The sequence below is a fragment of the Gigantopelta aegis genome, chromosome 2 (genome assembly GCF_016097555.1).
Source record: "Gigantopelta aegis isolate Gae_Host chromosome 2, Gae_host_genome, whole genome shotgun sequence".
Classification (NCBI taxonomy): domain Eukaryota; kingdom Metazoa; phylum Mollusca; class Gastropoda; order Neomphalida; family Peltospiridae; genus Gigantopelta; species Gigantopelta aegis.
In genome coordinates, this window is record NC_054700.1 from 27718107 (window position 1) to 27735119 (window position 17013).

Here is a 17013-nt window from a genome sequence, read left to right on the forward strand (position 1 = left end):
GTGTGCGTGGTGTGTGTGTGTGTATTTGAGTATGTGTGTGCGCGCGCACGTGTGTGAACGTGTGTATGAATGTAAATGTGTGTGCGCGTGAATGTGCGTGAGTTCATGTGTGCATGTATATTTATGTCTGTGTGGCATATGGATGCAGATATGTGTATTAAATATCTGTTGTTTACTGCTGTTATAACTAGTTCATATGTTTGCTTTCTCCTTTTTTAATGGAAATCTGTTCCCTTAACCAGTGTAATCATACAATGGTTGTGAAAAAGATTGTACTGTATTGTATTGTATTGTATTGTATTGTATTGTATTGTATTATGTGGATCTTTTGACTAGCATTGTGTGACCCCCTCTATTTCGGATCTACGAAGACTAAAGTAACGTTGAAATACCTAGCAGAAGAAATTATGGATATGCAATGGCAAATGAAAGTATAGTCAAACCTAAACATATCTTAGTGTATTGCCACCTGTCTTAGTTGATTGCTTTGTTCCCCTTAATGATTTGTTTTGCCTTTACGAAGTAAACAGGCGATACATATGTATTACGTTTATGACGACGGTGGCCTCGGTGGTAATGGCGTCAAATTTTACGCTTAGTTCAACATTAGCTTTCGAGTATGTTGAAAAAAAATCAATTTATTAATGAAAATATTAATAGATAGTTTTTTTTGTTGCTAAGGGATTTTTTAAACATGCATTGATAAAAACATCTATGGATGCAGCCATCAACAATACTGAATACTGAATACGTTTATGATACACATTCAATTTCGCAGTGAGATGACTGATGACAAACTCGATGTATTATTTTATGCACGAGATGACTGATGACAAACTCGATGTATTATTTTATGCACGAGATGACTGGTGACAAACACGATGTATTATTCTAAGGACGAGATGACTGATGACAAACTCGATGTATTATTTTATGGACGAGATGACTGATGGCTAACTCGATGTATTATTTTATGGACGAGACGACTGATGGCAAACTCGATGTATTATTTTATGGACGAGATGGCTGATGACAAACTCGATGTATTATTTTATGGACGAGACGACTGATAGCAAACTCGATGTATTATTTTATGGACGAGACGACTGATGGCAAACTCGATGTATTATTTTATGGACGAGACGACTGATGGCAAACTCGATGTATTATTTTATGGACGAGACGACTGATGACAAACTCGATGTATTATTTTATGGACGAGACGACTGATGGCAAACTCGATGTATTATTTTATGAACGAGATGACTGATGACAAACTCGATGTATTATTTTATCACCTTAGCTTTGCATGCTGGATAGCTTTCACCAGCAGTAGGCTTTACTGTACCAATTTCTACATTTAAAAACAATAATTTTAAATTCCTGTATTTTGGAATAATAACAAACGTTATTAAACTATTCGTGTGAAACTTTACCAATAACAGACATGGCAGCTTCTGCACAATAAAGTGTTAAGTGTTGTGGAGTTCTGTCCACTTTCAGTATGTTAAAACAGAAAACATTCAATTTTGTGACTTAGGGATAAGGGTAGAAAATCTGCTCTTTGATGAACTCAAAGAAATGCTGTAACTGAAAACAGGAACAGTGCATAAACCCTAGATCGCAAAATGTGTTAATTTGCCGTTTTACTTGAGAGGTACACTTTAGTTAATGTATTGATGCGTACTACGTCTGGATTCTCAGTGTGGTCATTTATTTTGATTGGGGGGGGGGGGGGGGGTATTTTCCTCAATTCACTAGAAACTGAGAGGCTTATTCAAAGACATCAGCCTATATTTGGCGAAGCGTATTACAACGACACAATAATGTACAAGATTCGTGATATGCAGGACTGTACCGCGGTTTGTCTCGAGTTGATGAACTATCGCGGCATACCGGTTTATCGTTGCAGCACTAATATTAAAACTGATTGGCAAATGTATTATTGCTATTACGGTGATTAAACGTAGTTTTTAAATTCGTAAATAGATCGAGAAGGTAAATAAAATGAAAAAAAAAGACATCCCGAGAATTGGCCGACGACGGCTCACTGAATAAAAAATAGCAACTTTATAGTTTCACATTATTTATATTTTCAAGTATGAAAGCATAAGGGCATCATAACAATAAAACATAGCCGACATTCGTATAGTTGAATATATCTCAGAAAGCAGATAATAAAAAAGGGGCCGTTCCATTAGTTATTCCTATAAATTTAGCAATCTACAGATTGCTGCAAGTTGTTTAAATACTACCTTCAAGATAAGGTAGTACAATTTTGTTTTTCAATAGCTTTGGTGATTTTTATTATTATGAATATGTTTGAATCTAAACAACCATCTCATATTTATTTGAATAAAACACAGAAATTATATGCTGTAGTAATAAACGGTATTTTGACGTGGAGCTCATTACTCATCTGCCTTTTGTTTTACGGTTCTAATGTTTACAGCCCTTATCTGCTTCCATAAGAAAGATCGACATGTAAACTTAGTTTCACTGACATTACTCAATAGTATGTAAATATAAACATGCACGTGCATACGACACCATATGTTTACGGATTCATAGTTATAAAACACAAAAAACTGTACACACAGATGGTGTGCTTTTGGTCAATTTAGGTTCATGTATTTAAAAAAAAAAATGTGAAGATAAAAGTTAACAAACACATGGATATATACTAGCCGTCATTAATAACGCAATTTCCTTTTGTCAAAATAATATACGTTCTGGTTGGACTTCGTTGACGCTATTCGTCAATGTACATGGTACAGTGGTACACATTATTTCAGCAGCATGTAAAGGTCGACTTCCGGCCTGTTCCCAACATAAGGGGAACAACGCTAAAAACGCATTATCCGGTAAATCGCGCACACCCAACCACTTGGCGAAATAACATTTTGCACGTGCATTTCCTGATACCCGGGCACACTCAGAACACGCGGGTGGCAATGAGTATCTCACTCCTACACAATGCCTCGGTTGAACAACGCCGATCGGAATCAAGCCATTGGCTTGTTGAATGCCGGAAACTCGCAATTGCGGGTAGCACAACGGTTCCACGTGCACCCGTCAACAATTAATCGGCTCCTCAACCGATATCAGACGATAGGGACCGTCAATGACCGCCGTCGTTCGGGCACACCACGCGTAACGACCAATAGACAGGACCGGAACATACGGTTGCGGCACCTGCGCAATCGGTTTTTGACAGCCGCAAGCACTGCCAGGACTGAAGTGGGAACCAGGGGACGACTCATCAGCGCCCGAACTGTCCGGAGACGTCTTGCCGCAGCACGACTGCATTGCCACCGACCCTACCGTGGCCTTATCCTCCTGCACAGACATCGTCAAGCAAGACTCTTATGGGCCAGGAATGGTGGGCATTTGCGACCCAGGAGATGGCGAGATGTCATCTTCTCGGATGAATCGAGATTTAACGTGAGTGTCACGGACAGACGTCGTTGCATTTACCGCCGTCGTGGAGAACGTGTCGCGCAGGCCTGTGTTCTGGAGAGGGGCCGCTACGGGGGCAGCGGAGTCATGGTTTGGGGCGCCATCAATGCTGACTTCCGGTCCGAACTCGTGGTGGTACAGGGAAACCTTAATGCGCAACACTACGTCGACAACATCCTGCGGCCGGTCCTCCTCCCATTGATGAGACGGCATGGCGGAAACAGGCTCGTCTTCCAGCAAGACAACGCTCGGCCGCACACTGCCAGGCGTACACAGGCGTTTCTTCGTGCCCACCATGTCACTGTGTTGGACTGGCCAGCAGTTTCCCCGGACATGAACCCAATAGAGCACATGTGGGACGAGCTGGGACGTCGTGTTCAAAACCAACCGAATCCACCACAGAACTTCGCTGAGCTGCAGCAGGCATTGCAGCATCACTGGGCAGCCATCCCACGACGTGTGGTGAGGCGCCTGTGCATGTCCATGCCTAGGAGGCTGCAGGCGTGCATCGCAGCACATGGAGGTCACACGAAATACTGACCCCCATGACGTTGACATCGCCAGAGACGTTACGCGCGATTCACTGTTGGCGGCTGACAGTGCCAGTCAGATGGGCCAGTGGTTGGTCTCACTGGTGGTATCAGTTTCATTTTTGTGGGATCTCGCATAATAAAATAAACCATGATCATTTCCGAGATTGCGTTTTTATTGCCGCCTAGTATACATCACTTTTCATGACTGGTTGGTGTCTGTACTTCTGATTGTCCAAATGACAAGTAATTAAACGATAGGTGGGTTAATTGGTAAACAAATTGATGAAATTTAAAACGCCCCGATTCAACAGACCCCGCGATTCAACAGAATGTAGTATACATGAATAGCAGGTCATATTATTTGTTTGCAATGTTTCCAGCAAAGAAGACCACCCAATTGTTTACCCTGAAGGTCTGTTCTAACAAATAAATAACAAAGTAAAAGTATGTTGTGCGGAGACAGGTCCATCAAAATTTCAAGCCCTTGGATCCCGAACTAACATTGATAATGGGCGAAATAACACTGCATACATTTACTGCCTTGGAAAAAAAAAAACCCCACATTTTTGGCAACAAACTCAGATTCATCACCATTAGAACTTAAAACCAGCCTGGTAGACTTAGTGCTACCCGCGTACCACTACAGCAGACATTATACCGTAAAGCAGATTAGTACTTTAAATTTCATTTCAACTTATTTTCGTGCTTATATCCAATTAAAGTTCAAGCACGCTGTCCTGGGCACACGCCTCAGCTATCTGGGCTGTCTGTCCAGGAGAGTGGGTTAGTTGTTAGTTGGTTAGTGAGAGACAAGAGGGTGTAGTGGCCTTACACCTACCCAATGCGCCCTTAAGAACTCCCTCTGGGTTGGAACCGGTACCGGGCTGCGAATCATGTACCTACCAGCTTACAGTCCGATGGCTTAACCACTGCGCTGCCGAGGCCGGTTACTTTAAAACATCGTTCACAAAGTCATGCCAGCAATTTGAAAACAGTCGGAATTACGCCACGTATATTCAGATTGCTTCGGCTGAATTACGAATTATTCCGTAAACTAATTTAGATGCAAATGCTACACTTTCATTTCAAGCCGTAAACAAATTATATAACATAGTCGTAAAATCCATTTCAGGTGGAATACAATCCAGAGTGTGTCGGTGCCCCTTTCCCGCGCGTTCTATGTTGAAACAAGTGAAACATTTGTTGAAGACTAATTGAGTCCGTGTATGTTACAAACCCGACGTGAAACGAACGTGTTTAATGTCTGAGCAGCTATGGTATGTACACATCAAGTGCTGAAGCAAACAGTATTTTAACTCAACATAAAAAAAAATGTCTGTTTTGAATGATTGAAAACATATTTTATTGTACAAAGAACTAAAGAATCGGGCACAAGTTTGCTAACTTACGAGGTCCTCTCTTATATGCATGCAATATACGTGACGACTACAGTATATTACAACACTGTATATTTAAATACATTTAAACGCTTAAAGTAAACCAAAGAAAACATATATAGTACAGACAAAATAATATGAAAACAGAATGGCATAGTGACTATTGCAAGATGATACAATAATAATAGTTCATGTGCAGTCAAATTCTCGTTATCTAACTTAAACATCGTCCACATAGTAGTTTAAATTATACTTTATTAATCAATGCGATTAGTTTGTGTGATATATATTTGAAAGCAAGTAAATATTTCTTTATTATTAGCATCGTTTAATGTGTTTCGTCCAAATAACAGTAATTGTAAATCTATTGGTTGAAAATGCTGTCAGGAATAACATAGCATCTATCTCTGCTGTTCATATGTTTTTTTACATTGAAAGAAACAATGGACATTGTTTTCTAACCGGTATTCACAGTTACACAAAGTGTCTGTGGTAAGTCAGTACAAATCAGTACTTAAAGGGCTACATCCATGTCGTAATCTTGTATGTAATATATTTTCTATTCTTTTCCTACATAAAAACTAAAAGAGAATGTTGCTGCCTTTTTTCAAAGACGACATTGTTTCAGGGTGTAAACCACCAAACCCACCAATACTAACATATGTGGCTGGAACTCCTACATGCAGCGTATCATTTGACATATACACCATATATATAAATACTACCACCCCTCGCCCTTAAATTAAATTACAACAAATTGGGGCTCATTTCAGAGATAACGGGTAGCATATATGACTACCCTAGTTTCGCACAAAATTTTAGTATTTATTTACTGGTATCCCATACATGTTTGAAACACAAGGCTACTTGACACAGAGGTACTAGATGAAATAAAATTGCACACATATTTTACCCAGATGAAACTTCTTTTTTTATATATATAACAAACACAGTCACATTTATCACCAATGGCAAAACTTGTGATATTAACTGCTCTGTCAAAAGTTTGGTTCACCTCGAACTTTGACCCAGTGGATGTCATTTGGTTTAGTACTATCTTCACACTCTTTAATTGCTGGGCTTAAATTATTCCATAGATCCATTTCTGAGTAAATATATGATGATTTTAATAAACTTGTTCTATCAAAAGGTGTAGACATGTCCGCTGGATTTCTTAACATATAAGAAGCCATTTGCTCAAATATTTGTGGAATACAATTAGTTAAGAAATCAGGAAACATTCCTTTCATTAATGTATACATTATAGTTATCGTTTGTTTGTTTTTCTTTGTTGGTTTTTTTGTTTTTGATGTTACTGTCTCAGACTCTATTGGAATCTCGGGTTTAGACTCTTAAAACGTTGATAAGCACCAGGCCAGTTATAATATGTAGCGAATTACGTGAGGCAAATTTGAGCATGCCTGTGATTACCTTTGCAGCTTCTAGTTGTACTTTTTCTAATTGTTTGCGTTTAACTGGGATCTGTTTGTTGGAAAGTTGAAATCATCCATTTATTGTGAAGAATTGTCTGGTACTTTGAATCTTTGTGCAAAGATTAATATGTGGACTTGATACAGATCTTTCAGAGGTATCTTTTATTTGCAACGTATGGGCATATTGCTGTTATTGTATTAATTTGGATACGAACAGAATAGATTGTGACACTGTTGTCGACATTAATGCTTTGCTTACAGTAATGAGTTCAATATGTGCCCAAAGGGACATCAACTGCTTAGCTACCTGTTTTATGCACATATTAAACAAATCGGCTATCTGGATGCAGATCCAGTATTGCACACTGATTGCTTAGATTGTACATCTGTATCAAGCTGCCTTAAGCTTCAGTCTTGACAAATTGTTCAGATCTGTTTACTTCCGGTTATACATGTTATAAATCTAAATTACTAACTTTTCTCATGGCAGAGTCATCAAATTATTATTTTTCATTTATCTTCACAGAAAACCAATCCAGCTAACTTCAATACTGATTAAGATCAGCTACATGTATTTTAATACTCGAAAATCTGGTGTGTTATATAATTACTTGACCAACTTAAAAGTAATTTAAATAAAACGTACAGTCCAGTACTAACAACTTATATACATATATATATATATATATATATATATATATATATATATATATATATATATATATATATATATATATATATATATATATATATACATGTCTGTGTGTGTGTGTGTGTGTGTGTGTGTGTGTGTGTGTGTGTGTGTGTGTGTGTGTGTGATACATGTTGATCCTTTCTTCTAACTCTGTCGCTATTCCTGAAACTTTTAAAGTAGCTTTCAAATAATTAATGACATGTGAAGATTTATAGATCACACTAAAATCGAGTTAAATCGGTTCAAAGTAATTCAACAATGATGTGTTATAATATAGCTTCCACCCAAAAAGGAATTAGTGTGATTTGAAGAAAGTCCAGAAGGGAAAAACGCTCGCTGTCGATTTTTGAACTGGTTTTACGCTAAAGCTAAATTGATGTTATATAATAGAACACGGTGGTACCAGTCCAAATTTTTCGCCATTAGTTTAAATGAATATGTTCTATGACATCCCTACAACCAGCTGTTTGGGCGCTGTAGATTGCCGAGCATTCTGTTGTGAGATAACACTCACATTAAGGCGCATAGACATTATTATTCACAATATTCTAAAGCTATTATATTTTTTTTTATTCGTATTGTGTTTAAGCAACTTTCTTTTTCACTTGAGAGCTTTATTATTATTATGTGTGACTTTTTATCTGGTCTATATTGTTTTCAAGACGAGTTTTCCTGCAGGTCTCCTGTAGAGGACCCGCATGAGCGTGTAATACTGCAACAAGGCCTGGAGCAACAACTACAGTCTTTTTCTCTTTGTTCTCAACTCGATTAGGTTTTTCCCAATTGGTATGCCGAGAGCTATGATGTTATTAACTATTTTTCTATGACGTTCAGCAGACTGCGACCGCCCTTCCTGTTTAGATCCAGCATTAATCTTCATTGCGGCACTTTTATTGAAATGCGGGAGATTTTGATCACCGGTCTGCATGGGGTACTTGTCTGAATTACTGCTCCAGTCTGGGATGTGTTCCAGTATTTGGGGATTCCATTAGAAAGAGTTTGATGCAGTCGACTATTCAGCGCCGCCTGGAGTCTGGAGACAGCCGGACAGTGATCGTAATGGCGCGGAGGATTGGTCTGACAGTGTTAGACGCTTGGTCTGATGTCGTACTCAGATAACGCCAGTGATGTCTCGGAATCAATTAGATGGTGACTCTGATATCATTCTGAATTGCAGTGGTTTACTGTAGCTCCACGTAAAGATATGATTTATTTCTGACCGCTGAAACAACGATGATACCCAAGCGCATATTTAATCTGCGGTTGTTATGTGAAAAGACCCAGTAGTAAAGCACTCGCTTGTGTGTGTGTGTGTGTGTGTGTGTGTGTGTGTGTGTGTGTGTGTGTGTGTGTGTGTGTGCTTGTAAATGTGTGTGTGTGTGTGTGTGTGTGCCTGTAAGTGTGCCTGTAAGTGTGTGTGCCTGTAAGTGTGTGTGCGCGCGCGTGTGTGTGTGCCTGTAAGTGTGTGTGTGTGTGTGTGTCTGTGTCTGTCTGTGTGTGTGTGTGCCTGTAAGTGTGCCTGTAAGTGTGTGTGCCTGTAAGTGTGTGTGCCTGTAAGTGTGTGTGTGCGCGCGCGCGTGTATGTGTGTGTGTGTGTGTGTGTGTGTGTGTGTGTGTGTGTGTGTGTGCTTGGTATATGTGTTTGTGTATGTGACTAACTGCTTGCACGTTGTGTTGAAAGAATGTAGTAATAAAGTATAAACTAACCATAATAACACCTCCTTCGTTAGCTAGTCAATACAATGAATGTTCGTGGAAACATCAACAAATAGTGATTTATAAAGAGTGTAGTACACCACATAGATATTCTTTGAACTGAAATTCCGCTGGAATTCAGTTGCTGACAATGGGAGGGGGTAGTACCAAAGTTGTCAGGTACACCTTCTAAAATATGGAGATAATATATCTGAGTGACAAAATAGCAAGGTTGGATCAACTGGTCGACTTTAACTCACATGTAAATATCTCTTAGAATTGAGGCCCCTCCAATATGGACATTTTCGCCAGTAAATTTTTTAACTCAGAATAGTATAAGATAATGGAAATCAGCATAAAAAGTTGTACTCACCAGTGGAGATGTAGGTATACACAGTAATCATTTCTTAGATCCCTTATGGTTCAAGTTAGAGTCTCTACTGACACTAAGCCATAACAGACGGAAAGAAATGTTTTATTTAACGACTCACTCAAAACATTTTATTTACGGTTATATGGCGTCAGACATATGGTTAAGAACCACACAGATTTTGAGAGGAAACCCGCTGTCGCCACTACATGAGCTACTCTTTCCGATTAGCAGCAAGGGATCTTTTATTTGCGCTTCCCACAGGCAGGATAGCACAAACCATGGCCTTTGTTAAACCAGTTATGGATCACTGGTCGGTGCAAGTGGTTTACACCTACCCACTGAGCCTTGCGGAGCATTCACTCAGGGTTTGGAATCGATATCTGGATTAAAAATCCCATGCCTCGACTGGGATCCGAACCCATTACCTACCAGCCTGTAGACTGATGGCCTAACCACGACGCTACCGAGGCCGGTAATAAGCCATAACAGGTGACTCAGAATAACACCTGTAGCCTTATGAACCCCATTTGAAATGATGTACAGTTTCATATTCACTTTAAGAGATAAGTGTCTGGTATTTGATGAAAAGGGACAGACCACTTGTTTTTTGGTAAGGAAAATGATGTGTGGCAAACCACCCGACCAAACTTGGCAACTAATTCTATTTACTTAATGCGTGAGAGAAAAGAAATAGCTAAATAGACTAGTGACACCTTGATTGAATTTAAGCCAATTTTAAAACATATTTTGGAGTGGAAAAATTGTACTGGAGGTACAGGTATCAGGATTTGACTTTATGATGAAGAATCCACTGATTTGCCGCTGATAAAATGAGATAATTGCATTTTAGTTTACAATGGGAGAGGGTGCGGGGGCAAAACCAAATATGTCCACATTGTACTTCTGTAAGTCACCAGCCAACCTGGGAAGGAATGTCTGGGGAAAACTTTATACATTGCTTAGGATGAGACGGCTACCTTGGCTAAGTTGCCAGCGGTCCTTAAGACTGGCTCATCTACTGTAAATTGATAGATAACTAGTTTAACGTGCTCATATATCACCAGGGTTTCGAATACGCCCATCTCGTGTCCGACCTCCGATAAGATCGGTGGCCTGACTAGGGACAGGGATTCTACTGTAAAACGCAGTAGTTGCATCTCTGCTTGTGAATCCCAGGTATAGCTGGTGGAATACTGATTATGACTTTGGTGTATATGTACATGAAGGTTGTCAGCCAAGATGGTCAAAAACAAGTATGGCTCAACCAGATGTAGCTTAATGAGAACCTATTTATTTTTATTTTTTTTTAGAGTCCAAGTCAAAGACGCATTCTATCTATGCAGGTTGATAGCTCTCATGATCTGCTTATAGGCTTACTTCTTATTTTGTTTAACGACACCACTGGAGCACATTGATTAATTAATCATCGGCTATTGGATGTCAAACATCTGGTAATTCTGACAAGTAGTCATCAGAAGAAACCTGCTACATTTTTCCTAATGCAGCAAGGGATATGTACTTTCCCACAGACAGGAAATCACATAACACGGCCTTTGTCCAGTTGTGGTGTGTTGGAACGAGAAAAAAACCTAATCAGCAGAATGGATCCACCGAGGTAGTTCGATCCTGTGACGCAAGCACTTCAAGCGAGCACTCAACTGACTGAGCAAAATCCCGCCCCCTGGAGGAAGAATGCCTTAACATGGTAGAGGCTAATCACGTTAGTCGGCATCAGTTAGTGACTAGATTGCTCAATCGAGTATCTCACTTATGCTTTCATCCACTGAATGTTCAAGCACGTCTGCCGTGGGCTTATATACTTGAATTGTTTATCTTTGAGACTGGCAGACTTGTTTGGTGTTGGGTTCTATGCAGAATAAAGTTCCTTTGCTTGACTCCGCGGCTTGTGATCAGAGTCATAAACGATGAGCCAAGTCATGCAGTCAAGGGCTTGCTCACTGATATATGGTGATGTTTAACTGTTACATGTTTCTACGTTCTTGTCAATACCAATATTATAACACCATATTCAGTGACTTTTAAACGTTGTATTGGCCACAATTTACATGAAGGATGTATAGGATGGTTAGCATCAGTCAAGTGATCACTTACGTAGGTGACTGCAGTGTTGTAAGTGGGAAACAGTTGATTTAAAAAAATAACATTTGTAACATAACACCAACCCTTACTAATAAAAACGACTACTACTTTACGGGAAAGCGATAGAGTTAACTGAAGTGCTACACACTGTCAGTTTACTGTATTAGGACTCTCACAAAGAAAAACAGAACTGAGCATGTCTAAGAATCAAGTTCACCAAAACATTCTTTTTAGAACCTATGAAACATCCTATTTTAAGAAAAACCTTTTCTGTAAGAAAACTGAAATCGCTGACACAGATACACACACAAATATGTCATATCCGTACGACTGATCTATATGTTTGTTCTGTACACATAGTCTATCTCCGAGACACAGTCTTGCTTGTTCGATATACGTTCTTATCAATTCCTGTCTACTACCCCCGTTCTGGTTCCGTTTACCTACTTCCCGCGCTGATTGGGGTCGAACTGATGGGAGCCTGGCACAATGGCTCCCTTCAAGGAAACCACAAATCTTGCCCTGTTCCTTTCAACGCGTCTTTACCCACACTCGACGGGCCTCACAGTATTATCGCGTATGATTGAACAAAACGCGCTGGCCCATATCTATTAACTTTATTAGATCCTTCCCCCTCATTTAATCTATTCTGTGAATGTATACCTCACTGAATTTTATATACCATCTTTGACAAGACATCTCTGACTGTTTTTCATGAGCAGGTGATATCATGGTGCAGTTTATGGTCCCTCTTTTTTTCTTTGGAAACAGTTCGATACGATATTTCTTGACCTACAGATCCCGGCTTTGACATTATATACGGCAAACAACACTCTATCATTAGGAAAATCAATCTCTGCAGACAGGCTGGGGTGCTGGATGATGCTATCTCGCATCGCGGAGGTAGAGAGGCGGACGGCGGTAATTGAGCCCGGTTAGCGACGGAGCTTCTCGACAATAATCAGATGAACCTCACAGATCTCTTGACGGTTTCATGCCATAGTTTACGAGATAAAATCAAAGTATCTTTCATTACTAACGTACTGTGAAAACCACTCGAATTTATGTATCTGTCTCACAATTGGGTTATTGCTGCATGCACTTGTGAGACGATCACATTTGATTAATAAATACCCCCCTCCCGCCACCCAGCCTCCCCGTCAATATTGATCCTCTTGTCGGTGTTGTGTGTGTGTGTGTGTGTTTAGGGGGGTGAGGGGTGTCGTTATTGTTGTTTTTAATTCATATTCAATGTTTAAACAAAATTAAATCAATATTCTTTAGGTTTTGTTGCAGTTGTTTTGAGTTAAAAATAGTCAATTAATAAATATGTTTTGTTAAAATAAATGGATATTAAGTGGATTTGTTTTCGGCATAAACAGTATGGGTGATCAATTTCAAATAAAAAAGGGTAATTAAATGTCTTAAAAGTATATCTACAGTAATTAAATAAACATCCTTTTTGGCATATTGTCACAGACCACTGACCTATTTAATGGTCTAACAAAGTATTACCAGGACAAAAATAATTTGATTTGTTCCTAAATGTACTTTATTCAACCATATTTATAACCACCATACTCCATTTATTAATGATATTTTGTAAAAATAATTGAATTATGGCAATGATCCATAATTCAAAAACTAAAATTGCCGAGAGGGTTGATATGGATTTCACTCCATCATGGAGGTTAAGGTGATGCGATGGCTAGATTTGGTTTCCAACAATTACTGTAATGTTTATTTATTATCAATTTTTAGAGAAATAAGGTCCTTAAATCCGTGACAGTATGCCTTTAAAACAGTGTTTTTAACATGCATTTATTTCAACAGGATTTTATATCAGTTGTAAAAAAAAAACCCAACATGTTTTGGAGAACTTGATTCATAGACATACTGTTTTGTTTCAAATGCTGTCTTAAAAGTATATCAGTTAGAGTAACCTAGTACAATACACTGGCAGTCTGTAGCACTTTAGCCGAATCTTCGCGCACATGTCACTGTGCAGTTATAAAAACCCGAGCAGAGAAGCAATATTTTTATTAGAAACTGTATGTTTCAACGCTTTGGCACTTAAACCTGTTTTTTTGGAATCCCAGTTCAAAGAATGTCTTTATGGTGTATACTATTTATAAATCACTGCTATAGGCCACTCGGGATTAATGAAAACAATCTTGTTTGCCAAATGTGGTTTCTACATCTGTGTAATACTAGCATTAACTTGTTCATTAAAACTCACATCTGCAATTACAAGAAAGTATCGACAATATCACAAGATACATATCTATGGAAGTATTCACTCACCTAAACAAGTGGGGTTTTTTTAAAAGCAGTGTGCTAAGTAAAGTGTAACACCATAAAATAGTCTACATTCCTCCCTATCTAGCTTTTAGTAAACATCTTTTAAATTAAATTACTTTTCTCAAAGTAAAAGAAATTAAGACTAAGATTCTTACGTGCAAGATGGTACGAACATAGGCTGGCAAAAGTGCAAACAATGTAATTAATTAACTTTCCTTCTTGTGTCTTGGCCACGTCAAGAGGCACAATTTATGTTATTGGCTTTCTGCTGATTCGGTCACAGTTACATTACCTCGGACAATAACGGTGGAATCATTCCGTGTTTAATTGTCGGCTGCTGTCAGTGTCACATTAAGCGAAATCAACGAGTTCCGACTCGAGGCACGGCCCGCTCAAATCTCACTGGAAGGTTAGAATTAAGAATGGGCTTAACAGAAAGATTCGTCGCTTTTTCAAATAGAATGAGCTTTTTTAAACAGAATGGGATTTTTTTTTTTAGAAGAGTCTGAAATACCAATGGATATGTGTGTTATCCATTCATTCATGAACTTGAGATTCGTTCTTCAATCCAATTAAAGTTCAAGCACGCTGTCTTGGCACCTAGACTATCTGGGCTCTTTGTTCAGACATGGGGTTTCATGGTTAGTTGTTAGCGGTCAGTTGGCTAGACGTCAGTGTGGTCGGTTTACACCTACTCACTGAGTTGTTGAAACTCAGTCTGGGTGGGAGCCAGTACAGAGATGCGAACTCAGTACCTGCAAGTCCGATGTCTTAACTACTACACAAGGATGCCGGTCTGTGAGTTATTCAGTACACACATGTATACTGAAGACCAAAAGAAAACCCGTGAATATTTCAATATTTGTCTTCATGATAAAATTAACTCGGTAAATAGTCTATCAAAATGGACCTAACGTGTTCACAAAACATTGGTCATCTTTAATAGACACAACAATTAATGTGATCAAAACTGAATCCGTTTTAATACTTTAAAAGGACATACCCTAGTTTTTAAACACTAAGGCAATTTTTTTTACTATTAGAGCCGTTTTTGATAACTGAAATCATACTATACTTAGATTATTGTTTAGATTATCCATTTCCGTACATTCGAAGTGTTTTTGGTTATACTGGTGTTTTTAATACCAAAAAATCCATTTCTCATATTTTTAAGTAGTAACAGCTGGAGTCGAGTTTTAGCCTATTTTTAGAGGGTATTTTACCGTTTCAAAGTCACAGACTCACGTTCCACTCAATTTTAACTTTATCCAAATGTGTTATAGGTTTGTAGATTAACTAAACTTGTGTATTTTCGTGGGCTGAAACTAGGGTCTGTCCTTTAAAGAAAACTAAATTAATATACGCGTTTCTTTTGTTGTTCACTATAGCTACGTAAAACAACTACAACCTCATATGACCATGTTTTAACCTGTCCATCGCCAAATCGCCAATCTCAAAAGTGAACAAATCGCGTTTGCCTTGACTGTGACTAATTAAAGCATATTAGTTTTAATATTTTATAAGACGAAATATTTCTATCAAATTGAACAGGTTTTATTGCCCATGTTAACCTCTTCATATACGTTCTTGTCGAGTGGTATTTCTGTAGTAGAGTTACAGTTACAGTCTCGCCTCCCCATATTATAACATCGTTTACTAATGTGAAATATAAACACAACTATAGTTTTAAAGGGACATTCCTGAGTTTTCTGCAATTTTAAAGATGTTATTGACTAACAGAGACTTTTTTTCTGCATAAAATATTAATGGCTGTATATTAAACGTGTTTCTGATCGTTCAAATATTGGTACTAGGTTAAATTTCATTTTATTTCCTAAAATATAATGTTTTCGTACGTACGAAATTATTTGAAGACAAAATCCAGTTTGGGCTTCTTACAAATATTAAGATGACCAGAAACACGTTGAATATACAGACACTGATATTCTAAACAAGAAAACATATTTAATATGTAAGTTTAATCGTAGAAATAATTATTAGTCGGAAACATCTTACAATGCAGCAAACTCAAGAATGTCCCTTTAATAAAGTTGTGTGTGATCGCTATGAATAATTTTTGTCAGCGAACTTCAGACAACATACTAGTCTGTCACCATGTTTTATTTTAACACTTTACAACTCAAACCAGTGAACTAGCACCCGTTTCTCAGTTTTAAAAGTGGAGTCAGCCAAACGATATGGAACAATGACGAGCGACGGTAGAAAAATGAAAGAAAGAAAGAAATGTTTTATTCAATGACGCACTCAACATATTTTATTTACGGTTATTTGGCGTCAGATATATGGTTAAGGACCATACCGATATTGAGAGATTGGATCTTTTTTATTTGCACCATCCCACAGACAGGGTAGTACATACCACGGCCTTTGATATACCAGTTGTAGTTAACTGGCTGGAACGAGAAATAGTGCAATGGGGCCACCGACGGGGATCGATCTCACACAGACCGCGCATCGAGCGAGCACTGTACCACTAGGCTACGTCCCGCACCTGTAGGAAAATGAATGCAGGCGAAATATTCTAAATAATAAATGTTCTGGAGATTGCACTTCTTATGTTCAGTATTTGGATTCTCAGTAAACGGTTTATGGTTGTTTCGTGTCTGAATAATAACAGATATAGTCTGAAGTGATAGCAGAACTTTGAAAGAAGAATAGGTAGTTCTTTACAATGAAACGTAGAGTTACGTCAGTTATAGATCAGAAACAGTGTTATAAACACTGTATTAATTTTCTTTGTTTTCAGGATGAGAAGAACCAAATCATCAAGATCAGTGTTTGGCTACGTCAGGTAAGAGTTACTTTTTTCTCAAACAGTTTACATTTTGTGTTTTGTTAGTTGTTTGCTTGGTTGTTTTAACTTCTTTGTCAAATAATATGAGAGTTATTTAAAGTCTGCAATTTCATATCACACTCGTCTCGCATGGATTTTTGTCCATTATCTTATTTATTAAAAATATACTTTAAGTAAAGTTATGTCCGTAACACAGTAGTGTTATTCAGTCAT

The 17013-nt window shown here is 38.3% G+C and overlaps 1 protein-coding gene across 1 annotated transcript in view; it reads left to right on the forward strand.

Annotated features, from left to right (window-relative positions):
- LOC121377576 (acetylcholine receptor subunit alpha-like 1) overlaps positions 1–17013 on the forward strand; it is a 55701-nt gene that overhangs the window by 27100 nt on the left and 11588 nt on the right. Inside the window, exon 2 of the mRNA XM_041505634.1 lies at positions 16753–16797. Coding sequence (XP_041361568.1) covers positions 16753–16797 — 45 coding nt within the window. The remainder of the gene's footprint in view (positions 1–16752; positions 16798–17013) is intronic.